Consider the following 25,920-nt stretch of genomic DNA (forward strand, 5'->3'; position numbering starts at 1 on the left):
TGATACATAAATACAAAATGGAGTTATACATAATTATTCCACATTAGCATGACACCTGATACATTTTTATATAAAAATACAACAATGTTATATTGCTGTGCAGCCTTTTCAACCTTCCCTCTAGTATGGATACCCACGAAATTAGCAAACCCTAATATTTTTTTGTCATTTTTTTACAATTTGGCTTCAGATTTGAGAAGGGGTCCTAGTTTTTGTGCCAACATAATATTGCCAGCTAACTTGAGTTTTCCCTTCATGTATGCAACTTGTGGACTGAGGGCTCCAGATGCAATTTCCACAAGATCACCATCAGTAACAGTCAGGGTGACATCAGGTTTGCCTTCCTTAAGTGGACCTTCATAAACAGCAGGAGTCTTCAAGTCAAGGGCTGTTAAGAAAATAGATAATTAAAACGTCTAAAGAATGTTATCAAATTGTCAATGTTTCTACTTTCGTTAAAGTAGGTATAATCCTCATCCTTTTGGTAGAGTCATTACTACCATAATACTTTAATCTGACTTTGGAAACATCCAAACAATAGCTTACGTAATTGTACGAATGTTGGTTACTATACAAAATTTATTGGTTGGTAGATTAGGTTATTGATTTAATTGGAAGCCTTGGTTCACACGGCATTATCGTACACGTTTTAACGTATTCGATTATAAACTGATAGACTGCGGGGTGTTCACACATATTATTTTCATTCGTTTTAAAGACGGATAGCCATTCACAAAGCAATCGCCCCGAGAACACGTCTGTGATGGACCAACGCGTTGTTGCACTTGTATATGGATATAAAAGACGCCAACGGCTTTGTCGCCGGAAGAACAGAAGGTGTTTGGTTCATCCAATGAATCAAGAAGCAGTGCGTGCAAAAACATTCCAAAAATAGCACGAAAATCTGAAGAAAAATGATAATGAAAAAAAATTTTCTATTTTGGATGTCAGTAGATACTTTTGACAATTTATTAAAACGTATGGAGAATTCGAGGTTACCAATAATAAATACGAACACTAAAGTGTTGTACACTACTACTAGTATTGAAATACTAGACGCCGCTTGTACAGTGAATATTCGATAAAAACGTATTACTTCGCGCCGCGTGAAAGAGATGCAATAACACTATGCGCCACTGCACACCAAAGACGTTCTTTCGATTTGCTTGACAAGTCCGTTGCCTATCCGATAAACGTATAGAGCTGTGTGCCTATTTTTGCAGGACAAAGCCCTTGTGTACGGTTCTATATCTAATGTTTATTCGGTAAGATTTATACGGCAAAAAACGTGCAGTACAATGGCGTGAGAACGAGGCGCTACGATGCTGTGTGTTGGAATATCAGCCTACACAACAAAAAGTTACAGAAATTGTAATTTAATACTCACTCCATTGTTTTACAGTCTTTCCATTCTCAGTAATGTTGTACAAGAAAATGCCATTGATGCTCTTTGCCATAGCCTGGTTCTTATTAACCTCTTCGATTATCTTGGCGAAAAGACCGTCACTCTTCAGGCCAGATGCGGAAACCCTGTTGGCCTTGACTGGGCTTACTTGCTTCAGGTCTACATATGCACCTAGGGAGATTATATTAGTTGAATTAGATGATAAAGTTACGGCAATAACTTTCAAACAGAAGTGAATGATGAATCCTATCAGAATAAAATCTACGGCTACGTACCTTTACAGCAATGTTTACGATCTTTAAAATCATTGATCAGAATTAATTTTATACAGCATAACACTGTCAGGGTAAATTTTATCTCTTGCTCGCGTAGTTTGAATCAGTAGAGACCCCAATAGAAAGTTTTAAAAGTAATTTTTCAATGAAGAATCTTACCTCCAATAACAACGTTCCCAGTTTCCTTAGTCTTGGTCTGGAAGTGTACGCGGGAGCCCTCGCGCCACATCTCGGTGACGAGCGTCTGACCAGGAGTTACGGGCTTCATGAATCGCGCCTTCAGGGCCTTAAAGTTTGCGGGGTCGTTACCGCCAAACCTAATAAAATATTTAAAATATTTCTCAAAACTTGAAAATTCCGTTGTGCTTCTGCCGCTTACGAAAATAAAATCACACATAATTCCAGCCATTTTGCATTTTCAATATTAAATAGAGCATTCAAGCTGAAAAAATATTTTATTGATCAAAAAATATTATTATACATTTTTAAACAGGTAGGTTATACTTTTTTATACTAAACGTCTTTTCCATAAATCCTTGTTGAAAATTTGAATTTGTAAATCTGGGGGAAACTTTTTCATCCGTGATTACAATAATTTTGTATTCTAGCCCTTTAAAAATAAAAGCCAAGGTGGCTCGATTTATGTGTCTGGGAGTATATAATATTCAATTATTTCTGATTGCAATACCTGTGAAAGATAAAAGAGTACGTCTCATTTGTCTTATGTAGTCACATGATTTACATATGGTATTGTTTTATTGGTAACGCTATCCACACTTGCCAGCCCGCCCGGAGTTGTTCGCTAGTGTGATCATCAGTAATCGGAATGTAAGGAGTTAATTTAGCTAAACTAAACAATAATGTGGACATTCCCTTCTACAAATCCCGGGACTTCTCGGAACTGACTGTATTTGGATATGCGTATCATTTATTTTTTTAGTAAATTGTCGACAAATTATTATTTCCTATTAAGTGTTTCCTACAAAATTATTGTCCCAAAATATAATACTGTAGTTGTGTTTCTAAAGGTATTTAATACCTTTCAAAAATAAACATGAGACAACTTATGTTTTGGAATGTTTAGAAAATAAACAGTAAAAAAAGAAATTGTATACGCATTGAAGACGAAATGGTTACGTCCACACTAAAAAAACGTTTAAACTATAGGTAACTTAACTCCCTCAATTCCGACCACTGGTAATCAAGGACACTTGTCGCAACTGCGTAAAACGTAAGTTCCTACTTGGCTTTCAAAGGCGAACTTTCTCCGCTAATCATTGTAAGCTTACCTTTTTAATTTACGACTGTCCAATGCTAGTGACGTCAGGGGAGAGACGACGAAACATTATATGACATATGTTTGGTAGAAATCCTCACTTCAGTCTTCAGTTTTATAGTCTGAGAATATGTATGAAGGATTTTTGTGTATAAATGGATACTCACGTGGCCAAGACGTGTCTGGCGGAGAAACCGAGTGAAGCGAGTCCGTGCAAGATGGGCTTCGCGTGACCGCTGATAGAGGCCACTTGCGGGTCGATATGAAGTGGATTCAGGTCGCCAGACAGTCTGAAATTAAGTGGATATTTTCAATGTTTCTAAATTGAGAAGTCGATGGTTCGAATTCCTATGACGGCATTTACTCAGATTTTAAGTTCGTGCATGTTTAGTGGCAATGCCTACAGTCAACAGTGAAGGAAAACTTTATTATAAAACCAGCATACTGAAGAAGGTTCACAACCCTTAGACAACGCATTGGGCCAGACTATGGCCTAAACTTTCTTCTAATAGGAGACCGGTACCTAACATTTTGGTTTAATGACGATATAAAGTGCCACATATTATATGTATAAGGAAAATTGCAAAGTAACCATTTACATCAAATATTCAATGTTGGAATCATAATAATAAAATAATAAATAATAATAAATAACGCACACACTCAACATAGCCCCGCACAAGGGAAACCCGGTGTCGCGGGTGCCATGGACACACACATAGACAACCACAAATTACACCCAAACTCACGAGAGAAATAATTGTAGGCCATACAAATATTTCTCCCGGCCCGGGAATCGAACCTGGGACCTCTGCGTGGCAGTCCGGCATGGCAACCGTTCGGCTACGGAGGCAGTTCATATTTATTAAAAGTTAATTAAAAATGTTGCCTCAGGCCAGGTTCGGCCTGTAGTAGTGTAGTGTGGGACCAGCTTTGCCAGCCAACTTAGGGAGATGCCACATGGGCGTTGCGTCGTCGCAACTGCGTTGTACTATATAATCAGAACGACATGCCACACGGTGCGTTGAAAAAGCGCGCGTCGACGGAACAGTTCATGTGGCACTCAGTCCGTTGAAATAATACCGTTGCGCGACGCAACGCCCGTGTGGCATCTCGATTTTCAAATAACTATTATCCTGTAGGTTTATTATTATTATGTATGGACAAGTAATGCGGACAGGCAAGAGCCCTTGCTCGGAAGGGGTTAAATATGAATATGGGTGGTTGTACAGGTAGACCAAAAAAAACAGACGGATTGTAAACTACTGGTATTAAGATAGAAAGACCCTGATCACCTGTAAAGAGCAGCCTGGTCCTCAGCAGTCCTCTGTTCAACGACAGCATCCGGGTTTCTCTTGGGCACGGGCCGAACTTCAGTCGCGATACTGCTGTTGCGTGGGCCGCCGAAGCCACCTTGTCCTAGTACGAAAATGTGCTGCTGCGTGCGGTACACCAGATTTCTGTTTTGGTAGATTTCGCCTATGAACAAAAATATACAGTAAATGAAAACTCAGTTTTGAATAGTCACAAACTAGATGAGATCATTCGTAATTAACACTTAACAGAATGATCAAAGAACGGTCTATAGTCCGCCTTTTTTGAAGACAGAGTAAAATTACATTTGAACAAAAATGACTGACTTGTGCTTGTGACTACGTTCTAATGATTACTAACTACGTCGTCGCTTTCTTTATTCTTATTTCGACAGTTGGCCTGCTAGTATCGAGATCAATATTTATTCATATACATGTTAACAAAAATAGCCGTATTTGATTACGTATAAGATTGAATTTAAATAAAAATCTTTAAAATTTGTGTCGTCTTTGTAATTTTTATAAACATAGTTCTAAGTACAGTGTATGTATGTATGAACTTACAAAAATTGACAATACAAATGAACTAGTGCTCTGAAATTGGATGAACAATAATGGGTCGAGGATGTTTCAAATGAAACAAGTTTGGCTATTTATTCCCTAAGTGCGACCAATATTCAGTCGATAATCGATAAAATATATATCGACTGCAATCACTAGCTGCTCGCAAGCTAGCAACACTTTTGCGCAATGAACTGTCATTTTACTCCGTCTATTTATTATAATCTTCAAAAAATACAGACAATAATAATAATATAAACATAATACAATGAGAAGACTTCACACTAGCTTCACTAAGACGCACCTGTCCACACATATACTCATGGCCTTGGATCGCCACTTAGCACAATCCTGACAAACCCTTCGCTTATATTCATTATTTTTTTAATACAAAACTTCTTATTGGTCGGTCCTATTCGAACGTTGCCTTAAGTTAGATGTATACGTATATTACGTTTCTTAAAAGGAATTAATAATACCCTTTCGATTGGCAATATAAAATTATAGACGTTTTTTCACATTGAGATGATGAAATAATCATAAAAATCAGTACTAACTGTTAACAATAGCGACAGCCGCGGATCCCTTGTCGAGCACTTCGGCAACGTACGAGCGCGTCGTGAACTCGCCCTCAGTGCCGGGCAGGTCACCAAGGAATTCGATGTATTGCTCACCGTGAAGGATCTGTAATGGAATACGGATTTCTGTAGTCAATCACTAAGTTCTTTCTCAGAAATTACGGCGCCGGCCAAACGTGTGCATTATGTTTCAAAAACAAGGAGTTAGTCAAAAAACTTTGTAAGTGGCTAAAACGCTTACCGCGAAAAGCCAAAAGAAATAAGAAAAAAAAAATACCACCACGGGTGGTATTACATATCGTCGGGACGGCTATCATTTTTGCACCCCAAAACGGCACAATAAGGCATTTTTTTGGATTTTAGAGAATTTGCACGAAATAATGACACAGCCATACCATACAAAGTCTTTATAGTTGACACGCGTATGACGCTAACTAACCACTTCTACTGTATTTATTGTTCTGTACTTGTATCCAACACAATACACACGATTGCGCGACGCCTAGGAACAAAACTATTTCTAGTAAACCGCATCCTGGTGTGATAAAATCACATCTGCGAAATGACAACTTTTCAGGAGTTCTCTCCTGAAAAGGATTCTATGAACGAAATTAGCCGATATAAGTAGGAGAGTTATACGTATAATTTCACATACATATACGTGATGTTTTTCTCAAGAAGTTCGTATTACTTTTATGACTTTCATGTGACTGTTGACCAATCACGTGTGGATTATTATACCTAGGCTGCAAATGTTAGGTTTTACCTCTAAAGCATTATCGTACAAAACAAAGAAACTGAAACTCGACTGAAAAGACGAAAATGTTGTCTCTATGACCAGCCTAAATATTTTATTGAGATTGAGATTATTATTGATACAAAGATCAAACAACACAGAATAATTCCTTCAATCAGACTGGGCTCGAACCAGCGTCTGTTGCCACACCGGGGCCATCGCTCTTACCAACTGAGCTACAGATCAAGTCAGCAGATCTTAGAATTTTTTGTACTATGTGCTTGTTGCAGATCTTTGAATAACTACTTCGCGGCAATTGTGCGAGTCGCGTCCTACAGTTTGGAAACAGTAACCGAAATAAAAATCCAACAAATATAAATATAAATCCAAAAAAACAAACTAGTACTTACATTGGTGAAGTCAGCATGCTTGCCCGGCGGCATAGACTGCTGAACAATGGGTGACTCCATGCTCATGCCAGGCAGGATAAAGTAAGTGGGCAGAGGAGAAAAGTTCTCATGGCTTTCGTACAGGAATTTGAGGTCAGACTCGTTAGACACGGAAGCGCCAACTGCAGAAATAACATATTCTTACAGCTTTTTCGTTGCAATGGTGTAAAACATCGTATACCATTGGATCCGCGAACACTGGAGTATATCCGTCAGGGTCTACAGACTTACTTTCATTACTTTCCTTCTTTTGAATGAATGAATGAACGAAATAATATTAATTTCATTAAATCAACATCAAATTTCAAATTAAATTTCGCACATAAATTGCGAGAAACTCAGTGTGAGCGAACCCGGATTCGAATCCACGGCCTCCGCTTGAGAGGTGGTAAGCCAAACCATTAGGCTATCACGGCTTGTCCCTTTTGTCGTTGTTGTTGAAAATTATGTGCCATTAAATATATATTTTTTATTGTTATGAAACAATTGCATGAGCAAGGAAGTCCGCGGCAACAACGTCTATTCTCCGAGGGATCTATAGCTGGAGAAGATCGGGCAACGCAGATATAAATCTGTATATAGATAAGGTTTTAAATTGGAAATGAAACTATTTTTTTTCGGAATCTAAAATCACGTGGCTTTCAAAAACACTATTTTTTAATGATCTTTTTAAGTATTTTAAATTTATTTTAAGTACCTCGAGTTAGGTTTTAACAATTGTTACACATTGGATATAACACTATTTTTCCGGATCTTAGAGCGTCCGCCCATTGGGCCACTAAGCGCGACCACAAGTTACGGATGCGATTTTTTATTTATATAGAGAAAAAAGAGTATATTCGTGTGTGCTATATTCATGTCTAACGCTGGTAACACCAACGTCAAATTCTACAAAATGGACGATTTTTTTGACGAATGAAATGGACTGGAGTGGCCGCGACTGGCGGCCGCGAGTAGTGGCCCAGTGGGTGGGGGCAATGGCGTATACTTGTTTTTACGAACAAACCAATGTTTCGGGCTCTTTAAAGGCCCCATGGTCACGACTCATTCATTATAATTTTATTTCCAATGGTTTTAAATGTCATTGTAGGGTTCCTAAATCTAGTTTATATCACGTTTTGAATATTTATATAAATATATATAATATATATATTTAATATAAAATATAATATATATATAATATATATATTGAATATATTTAAATCCTCAAAACACGAGTACTAAAGGCACATACCTCATGACGAGTAATTGACGTCCGGCTTTGTAATTATGCGACGGATTAATATATATTTGTCTTACGAAATAGATAAACAATTATGAATTACATCGACTACAACACTACAAAATTCCGTTAATATAATAAATAACCGTTCACTAAAGTAGCTTCTGAACAAAAGTTCAAAATTAGTTCAATATGGAATCTCCATATTATAGTAATAATTTAGCCACATTATTACTTACCAAAAGATAACACAAAACTTTTTTATCAATTGTATTCAAATTCTCATTATCATCTCAAAAGGTATCTTACATACAATTTACATAACATTATCGAGGTATAATGCGCACACGTCAAACATAATCTTTGATCTCATATTTTCAAACAAACATTGCTTGTCTTTATTGTCACGTGTTCACCACAGAAAGGCGTTCGCAATTTCTTAACAGATTATTGAGAAATAGGTACGTTGATGTGGAAATTCGATTACGTACGAATACCGTTCGCGAAAATACGTTATTTCGATTATATTGCATTCAAAAGAATAATCGCAGGTTAGTGGAGTTTGCACCTTACGTTCAGCGCAATTATCTGTGACAATTATTGTAGATATAAAGGTCGAACACAAACAAAAATTCCTTCGATCTGAATGGACTCGAACCAGGTTCTGCTGCCATGCCGGGGCCACCCTCTTAATCAACTATCACAGTTACCTAGTTAGCTATTACAAAGATTTGTAACAATAACCAAGTAATAGAGCATTTTCACAAAAAATATATGAAAATTATGGTAGTCATCATCACGACAATGAATAAATAAAAATTATCTGTAATAATTTAAGGTGAAAATGGAATTTACGCGAACAAGAAGACCGTCAAATAAACTTCCGGTAGGTACTATTTGTATTAGCAACACCGATAATGTCATTACTTTGACACCAACATTATCATTATCAACAATGTCGCAAATTACCTAGTTTCAAAGCAGGGAATTATCTGTACTATAAGTACTTTACAAACATTGAAAAGTTCCATTTTCAAATTGGTTGTATTGGCAATCAAAGTAGTGATTTTTGCCGTTTTCTCATGCTCCTACTGGGTGCTCCTACTGGTAGGAGCACCAGAACTAATATGTCTGTTCACGTTCACGTGTCATGAACAGACAACCTGACCAGAAATAAATTACCAAGTGACCATAATAGACTACTCAGCAGTGCACTGACCAAATCCTGCCTGAGCCTGCTGAGTAGACGTTTCCTTTGTTTTACATTTATAAATTATATTGTAGATATACACGCACACATGTAAATAGAATTTGTATAAATAGTCTAGTTTTTAGAAATAAAGATCTCTTTAAATCGACGACGACGGAATTCTTCTGACTACAGCATCCTCTCACTGCGGCCAAAACACCTTTAGCCGTCAGCTTATCTGATCACTCTTGTGAGTCTGTGATCTTAACTGCTCTGATTTGTGGCCCTTATAAGAAGCTGAGTCTACCAGCATTAAAAATTAGTAAATTTTATTCATTTTTTATTAAAAACATTTTATGAAATTTGACCAACTTCTGCTGTCCCGATTTTTAATCCCATACAATGAAATGATCCCTTCATGAAACTGAGTCGATCGGCAATAAAAAAATTTTGATCAATTATCCTTAAAATGAATAAAAATATTTTTATTAATTTTTATGGATAACTCACGTTTGACCAAAAAATTGACAATGCCAAAATTCACAAAAAATTATTGAGTATCAATTCAATAAAAATTTAATTAATGCCAAAATTGTTTTCACAAAAAAGACTTAATGGTTTCTAAGACAGTTTCCTTGTATCTTTTATGGTTTCGGATTTCCCCATACTGTCCCATTTTAAAAAAACACTTTGTATATTATTGAGAGGGGTACGCTATGTCTGGCATAGCTGCCATTATAGTCAATTAGGTGTTAACTACATATTTTTCTTACTTCCAAGCGCGTACAGAGTGAGGTCCTTTGCATTGTAGTCGTACGTCGACCAATAGCTGGCTTTGTTGCCCTTGTCCAGCTTAGCGCGCTCTTCGAAATCCTGCGGCAAATTTTCTATACTATTATTTACTATTTTATTATTGTATATTTATTATTATATACTATTTCATCATCGAAGACATATCGACGTATGAAAGGCAAAATGGGATAAGCGACACTTTTGGGTCATATTGAGTTATATATACTGTTGGAATCAGAAACATTAGCTGATTCCAGCGGTACATGTAACTCGATATGACCAAAACAGTCACATATACCATTTTACTTTCCAAGCATCCACATTATATGGTTATTTATACTCGTATCAAATTTAATTTATTTAGTCCTCAATAGTGTAATCAGAGTAATAGGGTAGTCAACATTTGTGCCAAAATTATAGTGTTCATTTTTTTACGGGCCATAGCAGAATAACAGCGAGGGCTAAGTATTAACCCTAGATACTGAGTCTTGGCCCCTTTTAAGATGCTTTTTATTACTTATTTATTTTAACTTATATATTTTTTGTTTCTGTGTCATGAAAGAATTATGTGATTTTCTAATATTGTTTGTAACTTATGAATTTTACATTCAAATAAAGCCTTTTTTATGTGAATTCCCCAACCCATATCAGGTCATTGTGGTGGACTACGGTTTAAATTCAGACTCGACAGAAACAAAATTCGTACCCAGGAGAGTGATGGGATAATAATTAAGTAATTTTCTACCAACCTGTAATTTCTCAACAAGGTCCACAGTGACTTCGGCATTCTTATCTAAGTGCTTGGCTTTGCTCATGTCGACAACTTGAGGCCATTTCGCCTTCACCGATTCGATGGTCACCGCGTCCTCGGGCTTGGCCCTGATAGAGGAAAAAATCAGGTTAAATAGTAAGTGGTTAGTAAAACATAGCATTATAAGACATGTAGTGTAACCCCACGCAAACGCCGCAGCGTGCCGTGTATGTGTGCGCGCCGTGTGTGGACGCACAGTCGAATAATCTCACGGTGCACTCGAGTTGCACATCGCGAGACAGCAGCGCACGCGCCATTCATTATAGAATTGAAGCGTTCGCTTGATGTTTAAAAAACTTAAACTTACACAAATAGTAAACGTGTTTTTATTCTTGTGTTTATGGTTATTCGAATAATACCTCAAATTCAAAATGGTTTAAGATTTCATTTCTATTTCGTAATCATACTACCATAATAGAGCCACCAATCAATCCGTGATGAAAAACCAATCCGTGATGCTGATATAAAAATATCAACACGTAAGTTCTGCATTTGACAAAGGTTATTTCAATATAGCACGAGAATGCCACAGCATCACAATGAATACCTTAATTTTTTTAAATTATGTTTGTGTACAACCCTACGCTCCCATACAATACTTGTCTTATTATACTATGATAAAAGTATATCCATTGGCATGTTTAATACTTCATTATTTCTCTTTAAACCGTTAAACAAGACATAATCATACGTAACGTATCGTTAGACCTGTTTGCAAATAATTTGTGTTCATCGCAATGCAATGTAAGCTCGCCCCCGTGGTCCCTGTAGCGTCGCGGGCGTGATATGACTTATACGGTCGACGAACTTCAACCACTAATCCAACACACATATCTTCAATTAGTTGAGATATTGAATATATACCGAATAACATTGAACGAATAGCAGATTTATTTTCAGCATTTTCACGTAAGTTGAAGCAATGTAATTGAACTTTAGAAGGTTATTCCATACCAAGTAGTTGAACTCGCAAAAGTCGTATGTATAAATATATTCTTTATCGCATTGTTTATACTGACTTCGTATCATTGTCCAATGCATAATATAAGTACGCTAAACAACATATCAAGCCGCAAACATATCATAAATTAATTTTGACAGTTTATAAACTATTTTGAATTGGTGTCGATGGGTAGTTGGCTTATAGATGGTGACTTTTTGAGTACACTGAGACGATGCGACCTCTTGATCGTCATCCCACCTTTTTACCACCCTTTTCTTGTTCCTGGCCACCTACTTTGAAATTTTGAATCGTTCTTAAATTCTTTTCTTCTTCGTCACTTACCTTTCTTCTTTCCAACGCAACTCTTTATTAAATTTCCGAAGCAAGCTCACGTGCTCGACTTCACATAAAATTCTGACCAATTAAATCATGTAACTTAACTGCTTGTAAACTATTATATTAATAGTGCCATTGAAAATCATGTAACCGAAGTGCTTATAAAGCATATTCGTATTGCGTGCGTATTTCTAGAAATGACAGGCCCTTTTGGGGGTAAGTTCCTTTTTACCGTAACCCGTAGATATTTAAGTAGGGAGTGTTTTTACACGATTATACCTGTTTTTATATTATTATGTTTTGCCTTTACGCCTTTACTTTACTTGTCGTTTTCCATTCCTGTACTCTTTCTTTATTTCTACAATAAAATTTATGTGGACCGAGCCTTGTATTTAATTACGCGAGGCCCGCGTGACAACACTGTTTTATATGGTTTTTTTATTTATTTTAGTGTAATTAATTATAAATTTACTCGTCTTGCATGGCCTCTACAACGATGAAGTAGTCTATGAGCATGGACTAATTTCACAGATCTTATGTAATACAAAATTTTCTGTTCTTACCATTGACTTACAATTATATGGACGTCGGGTCCGCGCTAAAAAGTGTCCGCACTTGTAAGGCGCTAAAATCGTATACAGAGCGCCAAACTCTGCTTTAGTCTTCATTTGTTCGACTGACAGCGCGATACTGCGATGACATTACAATTTAAATTTAGAATAGGTTGACTTGGGACATTTTTTTCGTGGTTTTTGTATTAGACCCGTCGTCCATTTATTTGTAAGTCAATGGTTCTTACTGATAAAATAAAGACTGAGAAAATTAAACATATGCACAGAAACTTCAGTTTACATCAATATTTACCTAACGGGGGTACCCTCCCCTCTGACGAAATGCGTCTTGGTGGCGAAGCCGAGAGCAGAGTCGATGATAATGCCATTATCTTCGAACGATTCGTGGACCATATATGCCTGAAAAATCACAATCAATCAATTGGTGATACTATTCGCGAATATATTACCGATAAAGTGTATCAATGAATTAAATATCTAAATGAATTAAATATCTGCACTATATTGGAATAAATTGTACAAATAAAAAACTCGTTGGGGTTCGCAATGATAGACTTTGGACCGTCTTCTCGTAGTAGGTAAGTGGCATAAATTGGAACCTAGTGACCAAAATTACAACTTCACGAAAAAACTTCATTGAAGGACAACGACGATAGGTAATGATATTCATTACTACAAAGTAAACAAGCAAGCTTTGATGGTTTTATACCAACATCACGTTTTTATGAAGTCTACTTACAACTACAGGTGCAATTAGGTTAGGCTGCATAGCCTTGAACATCTCCGGAGGCAGGATGTCCTCGGTGAGGCGCGAAGCTGCCGTCGGCACGATAGTGTTCACTTTCACGTTGTACTTAGCGCCTTCGATAGCCAGTGTGTTGGCAAGACCAACTAGACCTAATTTCGCGGCACTAGAGGGAGAAAAATCATCAAAAAATTATATTAAGTACAGTCGATTTAAAAAAAAAATTACAATTTAAAACTGTTTATTACAAATATTAATAACAAGTTAAAGAAATAAATTAATTAATAAATCGTTTCTCATTTCGTTTTAACATGACGTCAATGATAAAACATTTTAGATGGTTTATTTCACCAACTGTTCTTTATGATCATTTTGATTATAGTGTCACCAAAGTCAACGCGTTACCCCTTTAATAGTTCTTTCTGAATGCAGGAAACGTCGGTCCGTGACGATTACCCGTATCTTACTTATTCTTGTGAACCAATGGGGCTTAAGGCTAGATTCATAAAAAACACATAACTGTCAACATAATGCAAACTGTTTTGGAAGGCTAATGGTTGACAAGAACGAACAAACTACAAGTGGCCCACTACTAATCGTCGATGCCTGCACACAAAAAGAACCTTAAAGGTAATATCGCGTGGACTTTGCTAATAGTACATTAGGTGAAAATAAATATATAACAATATAAAGTTCCATTCATTCTTTTTAAGTTAAAATAAAACAGTCACAATTTTGTATTTTTATTTTTGTTTCTTTCGAGTTAAGTTGTTTATTTTCGTTTCTTTTCATTTATTTGTATTTATTGCGGCAATAATAACTGCCTTTTAGCCTTCTTTATAAATGTCTCACAAGTGCAGTATTTGACATATTCAATTCATATAATAATTCTTAGCAAGGCAAATTCATTTAATAATTCCTATTGTTAGTAATTTTTCTACTTGTTTTTAATATATTTTAAGTTATACATTATAATTAGTACTTTCGTGCCATCCCATCTTACAAAGCGGTTCCAACTGAAAAACCTGCGTTAGAGCAGGCAAGCTGTGACATATGCTGCAAACAATGAATTAATGATTAAAAAAATATAGGCTGAAACAGATCCAACTCTGTTTCAGCCTATATTTTTTTAATCATTAATTCATTGTTTTGGTTTGTTCTGTATAAGTCTTAATAAACTGAATAAAATGTTTCTTTCTTTCTTAAAGTATGCTTATGTGTGTACGTATAATTTACCTGTAGTTAGCTTGTCCGAAGTTGCCGAAGATACCAGAGTTACTGGAAGTCATGACAACGCGGCCGTACTTCTGCTTCCTGAAGATCTCCCATGCAGCTTGCGTGGTCTTGAACGCGCCTTTTAAATGCACGGCATGGATTAGGTCCCAATCCTGTAGTGTTGAGGTTATTATTAGATATAAATAAAGTTTGAAATTAGAGCTTCTTCAAATATCAAAATTTTATAAATAATGATATTCGAAGCATAAATAATAAAATAATTAAGGCATAAAATCACGAACAGATTATTAACATCACAACATAGAACATGAAATTCTGAATACACTATGTAAAACCCTATAATTCCCGCACTCGAAGCGAAAAAAATTTTATAAAAAACATTCACACCGCTCGGCTTCTGGCTGCGCTAGCCGGACGCCACCGTCACCTCGCCTCCCGCGCCTCATACCGCAAGAAAGCGTAACAAGCGCCGTATAGTCTTTTCCCACATATACACTTTTTAAATTGTTTTCACATATTGCGACTTCACATATATGTTGATAAAGGGGACGCATATGGGTATAATTATCTTAATAGGCAACATCTTTTTCGCCCTTACCCGTCGGTTATGTCTTAAAATTAAGCAACAACCTGTCTATCTTGAAAACTAGCCTAACTGTCACGATCAATTTTGAAATGGTTTTAAACACTAGTTTTAATCAATAGTCTTTACAGGTTTTCGAAAATGTATAGATCTTGATATTCCACGCTTAACGGTATTTATTTCAATTACACGTTTAGGGAGCGATCTTGTAGTAATAACTGGGATAAGTCTAAGTTGTAAAATATACATACAGATGGCCAGCCTTGGATACACACACAACATAGAGGTGGAACCCAAGTCTATGCCGAGTCCCCCGTTGAAGGAAAGGGGGAAGCGGAATTAATTCGTGTAATTCCATCGCACACTCTCCATGATATATCCTTATTTTACAGGATATATCATGGAGTATCATAGATGGATAGTATATGTAGAGCATATCGGTATTGCGATGCACGACCGGACTTGTGCTTAGTACAGCTGAAGCAACTGTCCCTATCTACCGACCCGAGAGACAGGGTTTTTCGGAGAGACTACGGGCTCGAGCAAGACCAGCGTATAGTGGGCGTCCGGGCCAAGCCCTCCGCCAGTGACACGCCTTTGCGTTGCTCTGGCGGACCCGAGCTCACTGGGGTTTATGGTTAGCTGCAGAGACGGACATGTTTGTCTGCCCCGGTTTTGCATGTGTCCTGGGCGTCTGTCTCGTGAGCAGCTAGCGCGTCTAAGTAGCGGTCTAGTTGAGGGCCTGTATGCGAGGAGATGCGCAGGACACGTGAGTTGCCCTTCAAGTTGGAAGCTATGTCCGGACATTGTCGAAGAAGACTGCGACTGGCGAGCTAGTAAGTAGAGTAGTTAGATATCCTCCAGTCCCTCCAGTCTCCAGCTTAAGTTATTGGGAACTGGAGAGACGTCGTTTTTCGGCGACGGGAAGTGAGCGTACCTAACAGCTCCGCCACCAATGAGGAGATTTGGTAGTGGACTCAGAATCGACGGCTTAGCGGTGGCAACTGCTAGTTGTGCAATGCGCAACGGGAAGTGAGCGTGCCTACAGCTCCGGTACCTATCTGAAAATAGGGAGAGTACTGTACGTGCACCCAGGGCGGCTTATCCAAGGCACTAGCCTTTCGAAGAACCGGATGAAGTCAAGTGACAGAGGTCTGTGAGAACCCTGTACACTGGCTGATCTGTGGTCAGAACCTGAACTTGTAAGGTTCCTGTGCGCGCACAGGTTATAGTGTCCTTCCCGTATGCCGTAAGCCCTAAGGGTAAATAGGGAGGGTCACTATAATCAAAACTACGTAGAAAGATATGGTGCTTGTCCCGGTGTGAAGTAACGCCTCACCCTGGAGAGGATCCCAAGCTTCCTTGCTGCACGTTTGGCCATGGATTCAATGTATCTGCCGAAGTACCAATTGGACGACTGGTCCATTCCAAGTAGCTGGAGAAAGTCGGTTATGGGTAAGGATAGGTATATCATGAAAAATCGGAGTCAGCTCAAAGGGACTCCGTTTTGTGGAGAATAGACACGCCTGCGTTTTGGTAACATTAAATTTGGCATCGCCCCAATCGGAGACTGGTTTGAGTGTCAAATCCAAAGAGGCTAACCATGGACTCTGGACAAGACTGGATTTCCTCTACACTGATCCTTACATTGGTCAAGTACCTATCTACAACTGTGTTATCATCAGCATACGCAAAGGTACCTGGAATTAACATATCATTGATAAGCAGTAGAAAGAGAGTTGCAGACAGTACGTAACCCTGATGAATCTATCGCCATATGTTCGGAAGAGTAGCCTTCTAATACCATTCGAATCGAATGTTCGCTCAAGAAATCCGAGATCCAAATGCAAAGGTCAGTGGGAAGCCCATAAGAGGGAAACTTAAGGGAAGCTTGCAAGTGCCTCACCTTGCTTTTCTATAGCCTCGCTCCATATGTGCCAGGCATACAAGAAGAGCCACAGTTGATCGCCCTCGTCGGAATCCGTACTGCCGATCACTGAGGAGGTCGTTGTCTTCAAGGTACGACAAGAGAAGGTTGTTGAGTACACGTTCCATAGTCTTGCAGTATACGGAAGTGACTGAGATAGGTCTATAGTTGACAGTCAGCTCTGTTTTCCTTTTTCGGCACGGGTTGCACGTTTGCAAGCTTCCACGACCTGCGAACTACACCAGTCTCAAGTGAGAGGCGGTATAGGCGTAGGCGTGTAAGAACAGGAGACAACTCAGGCGCATAGTTACGTAGGACTAGTGCTGGAAATCTATCTGGCCCGCTAGCTTTATTCACGTCTAGGTTCTGCAAAGTTCTAAATACCTTTTTTTGGGGTATGCGAATTGGCGCCACAGTGTAGCCAGCCTGTGGTAAGATTAGATCCAGACGCGAACTCTTTGCAAAGAGTCATCTGCGGTATAGGCCAGCGTGCCATCCGGCCCCCTCAGAGGTGACATAGATAGGCGACAAAAGTTAGTGATTTTATATTTAAAGATGTTTCGTTTAAAAAATTAATTTGTCAATTTCTGGCGTCGCCATTTTCACTACGCATACACAATATGGAAGCGTGCGCGTGTTTACGATCGGAGCACCTGATCGAACTGATAAAAATGTTATTACTATAGAAAATACGTTCTTTTATTTTTTCCTTTGAAAACTATTTGTAGAACGGTTTTTGTAAAAACAAAGACCGATATACAAATTCGTTTTAGGGTCGCGCTCGCACCGCCGAAACGCTGCCGCCACCGACAATTTATGTCGGCGCGCCGCCGCCGGTTGGTCTATTATCGGCGCTCATGTTTACCTTGGATCTACGATTAAGACCGACATACTATTCTCGTAAAGAGATATCGCGCAAGTTGCGCCTCATCGTGCTAGCACTCCAGGAAAGACTACAAACAACCACACGGTAAAAACAGATTACTTAGAAAAAGACAAAATTCTTTTTATGAAGACAAATTTATTAAATCCAACAAAACGATCCTCTCCCTATAGACGCTAGAGAATAAATACTTGATAATAGTAAAAAAACGTCTCAAAAGTGTATTTTAGTTATAAGACAGAAATATTTAATCCAAGAGCAAATTAATTTACTTCAAGTCACAAAGCTACTCTAGAATCAACAAAATATTTATTAGTTATTAGAAATGTCCGACTTTGACTTGAAAAAAAAAAAAGAATGAAAAATTGAGAGGTACTTAATTATTTGACTGAAGATTTATGTTTTCTAATATCAAAAAGGGCAAATTTACAGGGTTATGGACCCAACAGTAAGTCCCACTGGCGTGAAAACACTAGAGGTGGGTGATAAATAACGTCACGATGAAAAAATCACGATCCGCCGCCAAACAGTATCACCGTGACTCGTTCCAAAATCACATAGGTGTTCCTCCGTTCCAATAGCTACCCCCGTCACTCACATCACGACATACGTATTTGATACAGTGCGCGATCTCCGTTCCGTGGTGACTAAGCGCGCCACTCGTGGTAGTTCTCTTCAAATCGGGCTATTTCGGCGATGGGAGTGAATGAAATAGGACGACTTTCTTTGCTCACTCACAAGGGTCGTAGGTGCTTATTACTACTAGAAAGGGCGGATGAAAAAAATCTGCAGCAGTTATTATGAACCTCTTTATGAACAAAGTAAATATTTTTGTATATTTGTTTTATTATAGGAAGAGTTGGTATTTTATATTTATGTATAATCTACTTTGTGTATTCTACTAGAAATATAGTTACATTACACTTTATTGCTATTTTTAACAATCCAAAGATTCGCGTTAAATAAGTAACAAACAAAATTACATTAAATACAAAATCAACTTTTTGAATGGAATTGAAACTTATTACAAAGGGAGTAAAAACTTAAATCATTATGTAAAAAACGGCTATAAGTATTAGAAAGAAGCCGCTGGCTAAAACCGTATATCGTGATGTAATTTATAGGTGTGACAAGGTCACGGAAGTAACAGTCGTGACAAAATCACGATGATTTATCACTGTGATTTTTTTGAAACCGGAACGACAGTCACGGCGATAGAAATGTAACGCTATTCCCCATGTCTAGAAAACACACAGTTCAGTGCCAAACCTTAAAGTAGCAGAAAATAGGACGGAATCTTCTCAAAAACTTGAGTACCATTCAGTGCCGAATAAATGCTACAGCGACAGAAAGCACTACATACTACATACAGTCGAATTGAGAACCTCCTCCTTTTTTGAAGTCGGTTAAAAGATAAGCACTATTTTTGTAATGACAATATTTTATTAGTAATAAGTAATAAATTATTACTTTTGATAAATATTTTTTTCAGAATTAGCAAATATTTTGAGAAATTGCTCTTTCTTATCAGTAGACATCCTTTTTTTCTGTGCAAGCGCTCAAAATTAGACTTAGGACATGTTCATAAATCAACTTAGGATGTTTCAAAAACCAAATGGGCGTTTTAAAATCAAATGAATAATCGATAAAACAACGTGTACTCGATGCTAGGCGCTTTTTTTTTCAAACACGATGTTATGATTTTGGCGCCCCCTGAAACTGGCACCCGGGGCAGGTATCATGGGCAGGTTTGCAACCCCCTAGATCCGGGGATGCAGATGGTACTAACAAGGCCATATTGGCTGATAATCGGGTAGAAAAATAATAGAGTTCATAAGCCGATGAGTGCTCAAAACAAAACAAGTATACCAGTACCTGTTCAGCCATTTTGCCGAAGCTCTTGTCCCTGAGGATACCAGCGTTGTTGATGAGCATATCCACGCGGCCGAAGTTGTCCATGGCTGTCTTAACGATCTTCTCGCCCTCCACAACGGAGTTATAGTCTGCGACCGCCACGCCACCTTTAGAAGGAAAACATATACAGGCTGTATATTTGAAAGTGGGACATACCTATAGAGTGCGTCATATTCTTGATTCTGAACCCAAAGAAATAATAAACTAATTAACTTAAACTTTACAAAAAATACTTCTTTAATTTTTTTTTATCGACTACTACTTGAGAACAACATTAGTTATTGAAATCTATGCACATCACTATTATTGCTCCGACGCAGCGGCGGATGGCGGCACGGCGGCGAAAAACAAAGCATAGGTCGGGTTGGGGGCGCGGGCGCATACGCGAAATTGCTGTTTGCAATTTCAGACAGTGCACGCGCGACCTTGATCTAACGAAGACACGTCAATTATTTGTACTTCCGCTCGCCCAATCGCTCCAAAATGGATATTTATTCTAACGTCGAATTGACTGAGATGGTGCGACTTTTCGCAATAAGTGGTGATAGTGTGAGGCAAGCTATTGAAATGTTCCCAAATCGGAGTTTACGCGGAGGATGTGAGCAGTGTTGAAGTGTTGCGTGAGAGGAGTATCTCAGCATTTTATACTGTGAAGCAAAATGTGTTTGTGTTGTACAATTTAAAACAAAATTTACTATGCCGTACTAGACTATGCATTGTGGAAAACGGTGGACATTTTGAACACTTGCTCCGTACCACGTAAGTGTAAATAAACTGTAAATAACTAAAAAATCGATCATTGTAAATAATTTGATTCCACATTTTTAACTACGCCAAAAACCTCAATTCTTATTAAATGATAAGTTTATAATTTAGTAACTAGTTATAAAACTTGTTACAAAACCATAAACTTATCTTTTTTTGTACGTAAAACATTTCGATGATGGTTCAAGTAAAAAATAATTAACATAAGCTAAAACGTAAATGTGAACATTTGTTCGTGTTTGTGTGAACTATTGTTATTGTTGCTGTCTCACTCGGCTCTCGCTTGGTAATATTCCCATTGCACTCGAAATCAAGAATCGGTTTATTTCTATGTACACTTCAAAACAAATTTGTTGATTTATTTTTTGTTCTATCCCATATCCTAATTTTATTTTAGTCTATGTTAAGTTGTAACATGATTTACTATGACATGTATGAATATGTCTCACTTTCAAATATACAGCCTGTATTTATTTTGATTTATAAAGGTTCATTTCACCAATTATTATTTGACTTCTCCACGATATCACGACTAACAGGTTATTTGTATATGACGTATTGTATATTTTGAGTAACCTCAAAAAAAAGTTATTTGTGTTTTCTGTCTTTATGTCTTGTGCACGTATACATTTTTTCAAACATTAGGTACTAATCCAATTTAATGATTATTTAACTGATCAACATCATCAACATTATCAACAACCTATTTATATGTCCCACTGCTGGGCACGGATCTTCTCTCAGGCGTGCGAACCTGTGAACTATTTCGACTTGCAGATTTCATCACGTTTTCCTTCACTGGAAAGCTCATGGTTTTCAAATTAAATTTTGCATATAAAATCCAAGAAACTCATAGTGCGAGCCCGGATTCCAACCCACGGCCTTCAGCAGTTTATATTACTTAAAACGGACTAAAATGACTTATTTTGTTAAATATTTTAGTTTTTGGTACGTGTCTTGTACCTACTGGGTCTTTGTCAATAGTGAAGTCAGTGTTAATTTTGAAATAGATAAAACTAGTTCCAAAAATTTCGAAACAATGCGTGGGCCTGTTCCGACAGGCTAACATAATTTGAATTAACAGTACTATTCAAAGTTGCAAAAAAAAATCTCGTTAGTACTTCCACATTTGTGTGTAACTATGCGATTGGTGCCTTAGTGGTTGCTCGAACATTGCGAGTATGTCCCAACTGCAAAATAGCAACAGAACATGGGTAGTTTTTAAACTTAGGAAATGATAAACTTAATATATGCTCCGGAATTTTATTATAAAAACGTATACAGTTCCCCATGAAAGAGTTGTTTACCTTGGTTAAACGGAATCGTGGTACCATGAGTTTGGACTTAGCTCGAAGGTTAATATTATGGATATCTTCTTTCTTATTATACAAATAAACACAAACGAGACCTACTCTTATGAATACCTACTGTTGCCCAGTCGTTGAATTTAGTCTCTCTATGGAAAGTTAATGTTTTCGATTTAAATATATTATCAAATTCATTTTTAATTAAGCCAAATATCGTGCTATATAAAGTATTTGGAACCTCCGGTATATGGGGTAGGGAATTTAAACTATTGCCGATATTATTTTGAAATCTAATGATTAGTTCTAGTAACATTTATCAATTCATGCTATCTGACGTTTTCTACAAGAAGCCCCCAAAACGATACTCTTTGACCTCCAATACTCTTCCAAAGACTTCGTATTATAGTTTCAAAGACAAGAAAACAAAAAGATTGTACAATAACCAATGACTAACAAAACGGACTAAGGGATTTCTTGAATGGGCCATTCAATTAATCACTTATTACTTGAAGTAAGTGCCTTACTTCAATTCGTTATTTTCGCCATTCTTTTCAATTAAATTTCAATACTTGTAGATAGGTCTTTTTGTTTTCATGATAGAAGTAATACCTAAGGAAACTTATTCAAACAAGTTCTAAAGAGCAATTGAGCACAGTACCGTAGCACAAATGTCAACTAGCATGGAAGTTAAAGAACACTTTTGTTAATATACTGCCCATGAGTGTATGAATGACTTTTATTATTCAAAAACTCGTTTATTGAATACTAAAAACATATAAACATAAGATAACAGTTTAAAAACTGTTATCTTTTCTTTCTGTTAGATATAAGTGTATTGTAAACATTTGCCTGAAAATAAATTATTATAAATAACCAACACTCTCGAGGTATCGCAGAGTAAGTATCCAAATAAAACATAGTTATACAAAGATAATACTTTAATCTTCTTTAAGGTCATTCACTAGTCAAAAGAGTAGTAACGTTAAATAATATTCTAAACAGAGCTTCAAAGCAAAATTCTGTGATAAAAAGTGGATTTTGGAGTAACTAGTAAATGACAATGGAGCTTAACTATATATTGCATTTTATATTTGAAAATATGGCCAATTAAAGTGGATTCTAAACAAAAATCTAGATTCTGGATATATAACTAATACTAAAATAATATACTGCCTCCGTGGCCGAACGGTTACCACGCCGGACTGCCACGCAGAGGCCCCAGGTTCGATTCCCGGGCCGGGAGAAATATTTGTATGACCTACATTTATTTCTCTCGTGAGTTTGAGTGTAATTTGTGGTTGTCTATGTGTGTGTCCATGGCACCCGCGACACAGGGTTTCCCTAGTGCGGGGCTATGTTGAGTGTGTGCGTTATTATTATTATTATTAAAATAATGGTAAACCAATGTAGGAGGTACACAACAAATATGCTTCAATGCAAGACATTAATATTGCACAACACTTTATTGGTAGTATATATTAAGTTGTAGAATAAAGTTTCTTTACTACATAATTAATTCAGTTACAAATTTATTTTATTATTATATTACACCTAAACTTGTGCTGCCAATTTATATTGAGATTGTAAAGATGGTACCCCACACGACCAGCTTATAGCTTAATGCGGGCCCAAATGTAATCTGTATACAATATGTGGATTGGTTTTGAAGTGGCAAATTGTGTAGAGTTTTGTTTTTTAATTATACATACATATATTTATAATATTATCATCAATTGTATATTTATAATGAAATATAGTAGTATAGTGTAATATATATAGTACTTGGTGTAACAGGCTGGTGTCCGCATAATACATATTAGTAACTCAAAAATGTTGGAACTGAGAAAACACAATTTGAAAATTAAAAAAAATACTGATTAAATGTTATTGTGAACAATGGATTATTTTATTTATACATTATAATTAGTTATCTACTTAAAAACGAGAATATAAATTTCGTAGCAGTAGAGCTCCTTGTGACAGAGTTCATCCAGGGTAGTACTGCCACCTTACCTACTTCTGCCGCCAAGCAGTAATGTCAGCATTACCGCGTTCCGATTTTGAATTGGCTTATTCGACTGAGCCAAGAATTAACCAGAATACCAGCATAACAACAATAGCCCATGTTGAACAAATCCTAAGCGATATTGTATTCTCACCAGAGGAAGTTGAAAAGATAATTTTGCATCTGAATGTCCATTCAGGTCCTGGCCCAGACCAACTACCTGGTTGTATCTTCAAGAACTGTGTCAAGGTTCTTACTCCAGCACTTACATATTTAAGAATCATTCTTTTGAAACTGCATTCTTGCACAAAGACTGGAAATATGCCATAGTAACCCCTATTTATAAGAAAGGTTACAAAACCATAGCAGAGAACTTTCGGCCCATTAGCCTCACAAGTATTGTGATGAAAATAATGGAGAAAATCATAGGTCGTCACATAACTCGGTTCTTAAACAGAGAATGTATCGTTTCAGTTAAACAACATGGCTTTGTGGAAAAGAGATCTACTATTACTGATCTATTAGCATGTGTGCATAGTTGGTGTAATGATGTAGACAAAGAGTCCCAGTTGATGTTGTTTACTTAGACTTTGAGTGCGCATACTACAATTTCCTCACCAATGTTTATTAATGAAGATTGAGCATATTGGTTTATGTGGCAAGCTGCTCAGGTGGATTGAAAGTTATATGACTTGCCAAACTTTTCAAGTCCGAGTTGGCAACTCTCTATCACAACCGAAACCTGCGCTTAGTGGTGTTCCTAAGGGATTAGTCCTCGCTTCTCACCTTTTTGGGCTCTTTATTAAAGACTTGGTGGAACTCATAGAGGCCAATCAACCTTCTTCGCAGACCATGAGATGTTTTTTGTCCTTTACTAAAATCTGGGCAACTGCAAGATGACATTGACCACATTCATAACTGGACCAAAGACTGGGTCATCAGACTTAACATTTCAAAATGTACACCTTGGTTCCCAAAACCCACAAAAAAATTATAGTTTATATGGTAATGTAATATGCTCAGTCATCCAGCAGAAAGATCTGGGAATTACCATAACTTCAAATTTGAAATGGGAAGAACCCATCAGTACCATGGTAAAAAAAGGCAAACTCTTTTCTTTTTATATATGTCATATGGAGATTTTTTGAGGGATGACTGTTGAAGTATTTATTAAGATTCACAAGACATATATTAGGCCATTGGTTGAATATAGATTCCACATCTAATGTCCGTACTCTCAGAAAGACATTGATCTATTGGAAAGCGTACAAAGGAGAACTACCAAAATACCTCACGCTGTACAATGCAAATCATATGAGGACAGATTAAAATTCCTGGGCCTCACTACTCTTGGAGAAAGAAGGGTGTGATCTAATTGAAACTTAAAAATCTTCATGGGTTCTACAATCTTCCAGACCTTCATAATTGCTTAGAAAGAACAATAAACTCCAGGAATATTAGGGAGATCACAATATGAAAATCGTCAGAATGACATCGGTCACCAACACTGCCCACCAAATCCTTGGCAACAGAGTGGTTCCAAAGTGGAATAGGTTGCCTGAGGATGTGGTTAATGTTAGCTTAGTGAATGCTTTTAAAAACCAACTGGACAGCTGGTTAAAAAAGAAGAATTTGTGTCTTCTAGGTCTTTAAGTTCTTACAGTGTTTTGTGGACTTTAATAAAAAGATTCAGGACTATTTGTGAATTTGTGGACTTTATAAAAATTCAACACAGCTTTGATATAGGCATATCAGCTTCAAGCTGCACGCCTATTAATAATAAATAAATGTTTTCTACATGCCATCACTTTTGAGTTACGACAATATTTGGTTTCATGTGTGAATTTTATCAATATACAGGGTGTCCCGGGACGCGACGTCAAGCCGGAACGGGGTGATAGGCCAGGTCATATCTGTTATCAGAAAAATAAAAAATAAAATCTATGTCATGTATTTTAAAAATTATGACCATTTTGAAAAAAATCGTAAAATATACACCCTGGGCCGCATTTTCACTTCCCGTTTCTACAAATTTCCACTTTATTTTAATTTTTTTTATTATTTTGTAACCCTGAGTAATGCTCCTGTAGCTAGTCG

At 37.1% G+C, this 25,920-nt stretch overlaps 1 protein-coding gene across 1 annotated transcript in view; it reads right to left on the minus strand.

Moving 5' to 3' along the window:
• Nucleotides 1–10: 10 nt before the first annotated feature.
• LOC113230951 (peroxisomal multifunctional enzyme type 2) overlaps nt 11–25,920 on the minus strand; it is a 27,681-nt gene continuing 1,771 nt past the window's right edge. The window contains exons 2-14 of the mRNA XM_026465061.1: nt 19,708–19,853; nt 14,440–14,591; nt 13,198–13,369; nt 12,751–12,857; nt 10,546–10,675; nt 9,778–9,877; nt 6,555–6,715; nt 5,388–5,514; nt 4,252–4,435; nt 3,124–3,246; nt 1,840–1,997; nt 1,388–1,576; nt 11–388 (exon numbers count right to left, since the gene is read on the minus strand). Of these exons, the coding sequence (XP_026320846.1) occupies nt 174–388; nt 1,388–1,576; nt 1,840–1,997; nt 3,124–3,246; nt 4,252–4,435; nt 5,388–5,514; nt 6,555–6,715; nt 9,778–9,877; nt 10,546–10,675; nt 12,751–12,857; nt 13,198–13,369; nt 14,440–14,591; nt 19,708–19,853 (1,964 nt within the window). The 3' untranslated portion in view covers nt 11–173. The remainder of the gene's footprint in view (nt 389–1,387; nt 1,577–1,839; nt 1,998–3,123; nt 3,247–4,251; nt 4,436–5,387; nt 5,515–6,554; nt 6,716–9,777; nt 9,878–10,545; nt 10,676–12,750; nt 12,858–13,197; nt 13,370–14,439; nt 14,592–19,707; nt 19,854–25,920) is intronic.

Source organism: Hyposmocoma kahamanoa, unplaced genomic scaffold (assembly GCF_003589595.1).
Source record: "Hyposmocoma kahamanoa isolate Upper Pololo Valley unplaced genomic scaffold, ASM358959v1 64, whole genome shotgun sequence".
NCBI classification, from domain to species: domain Eukaryota; kingdom Metazoa; phylum Arthropoda; class Insecta; order Lepidoptera; family Cosmopterigidae; genus Hyposmocoma; species Hyposmocoma kahamanoa.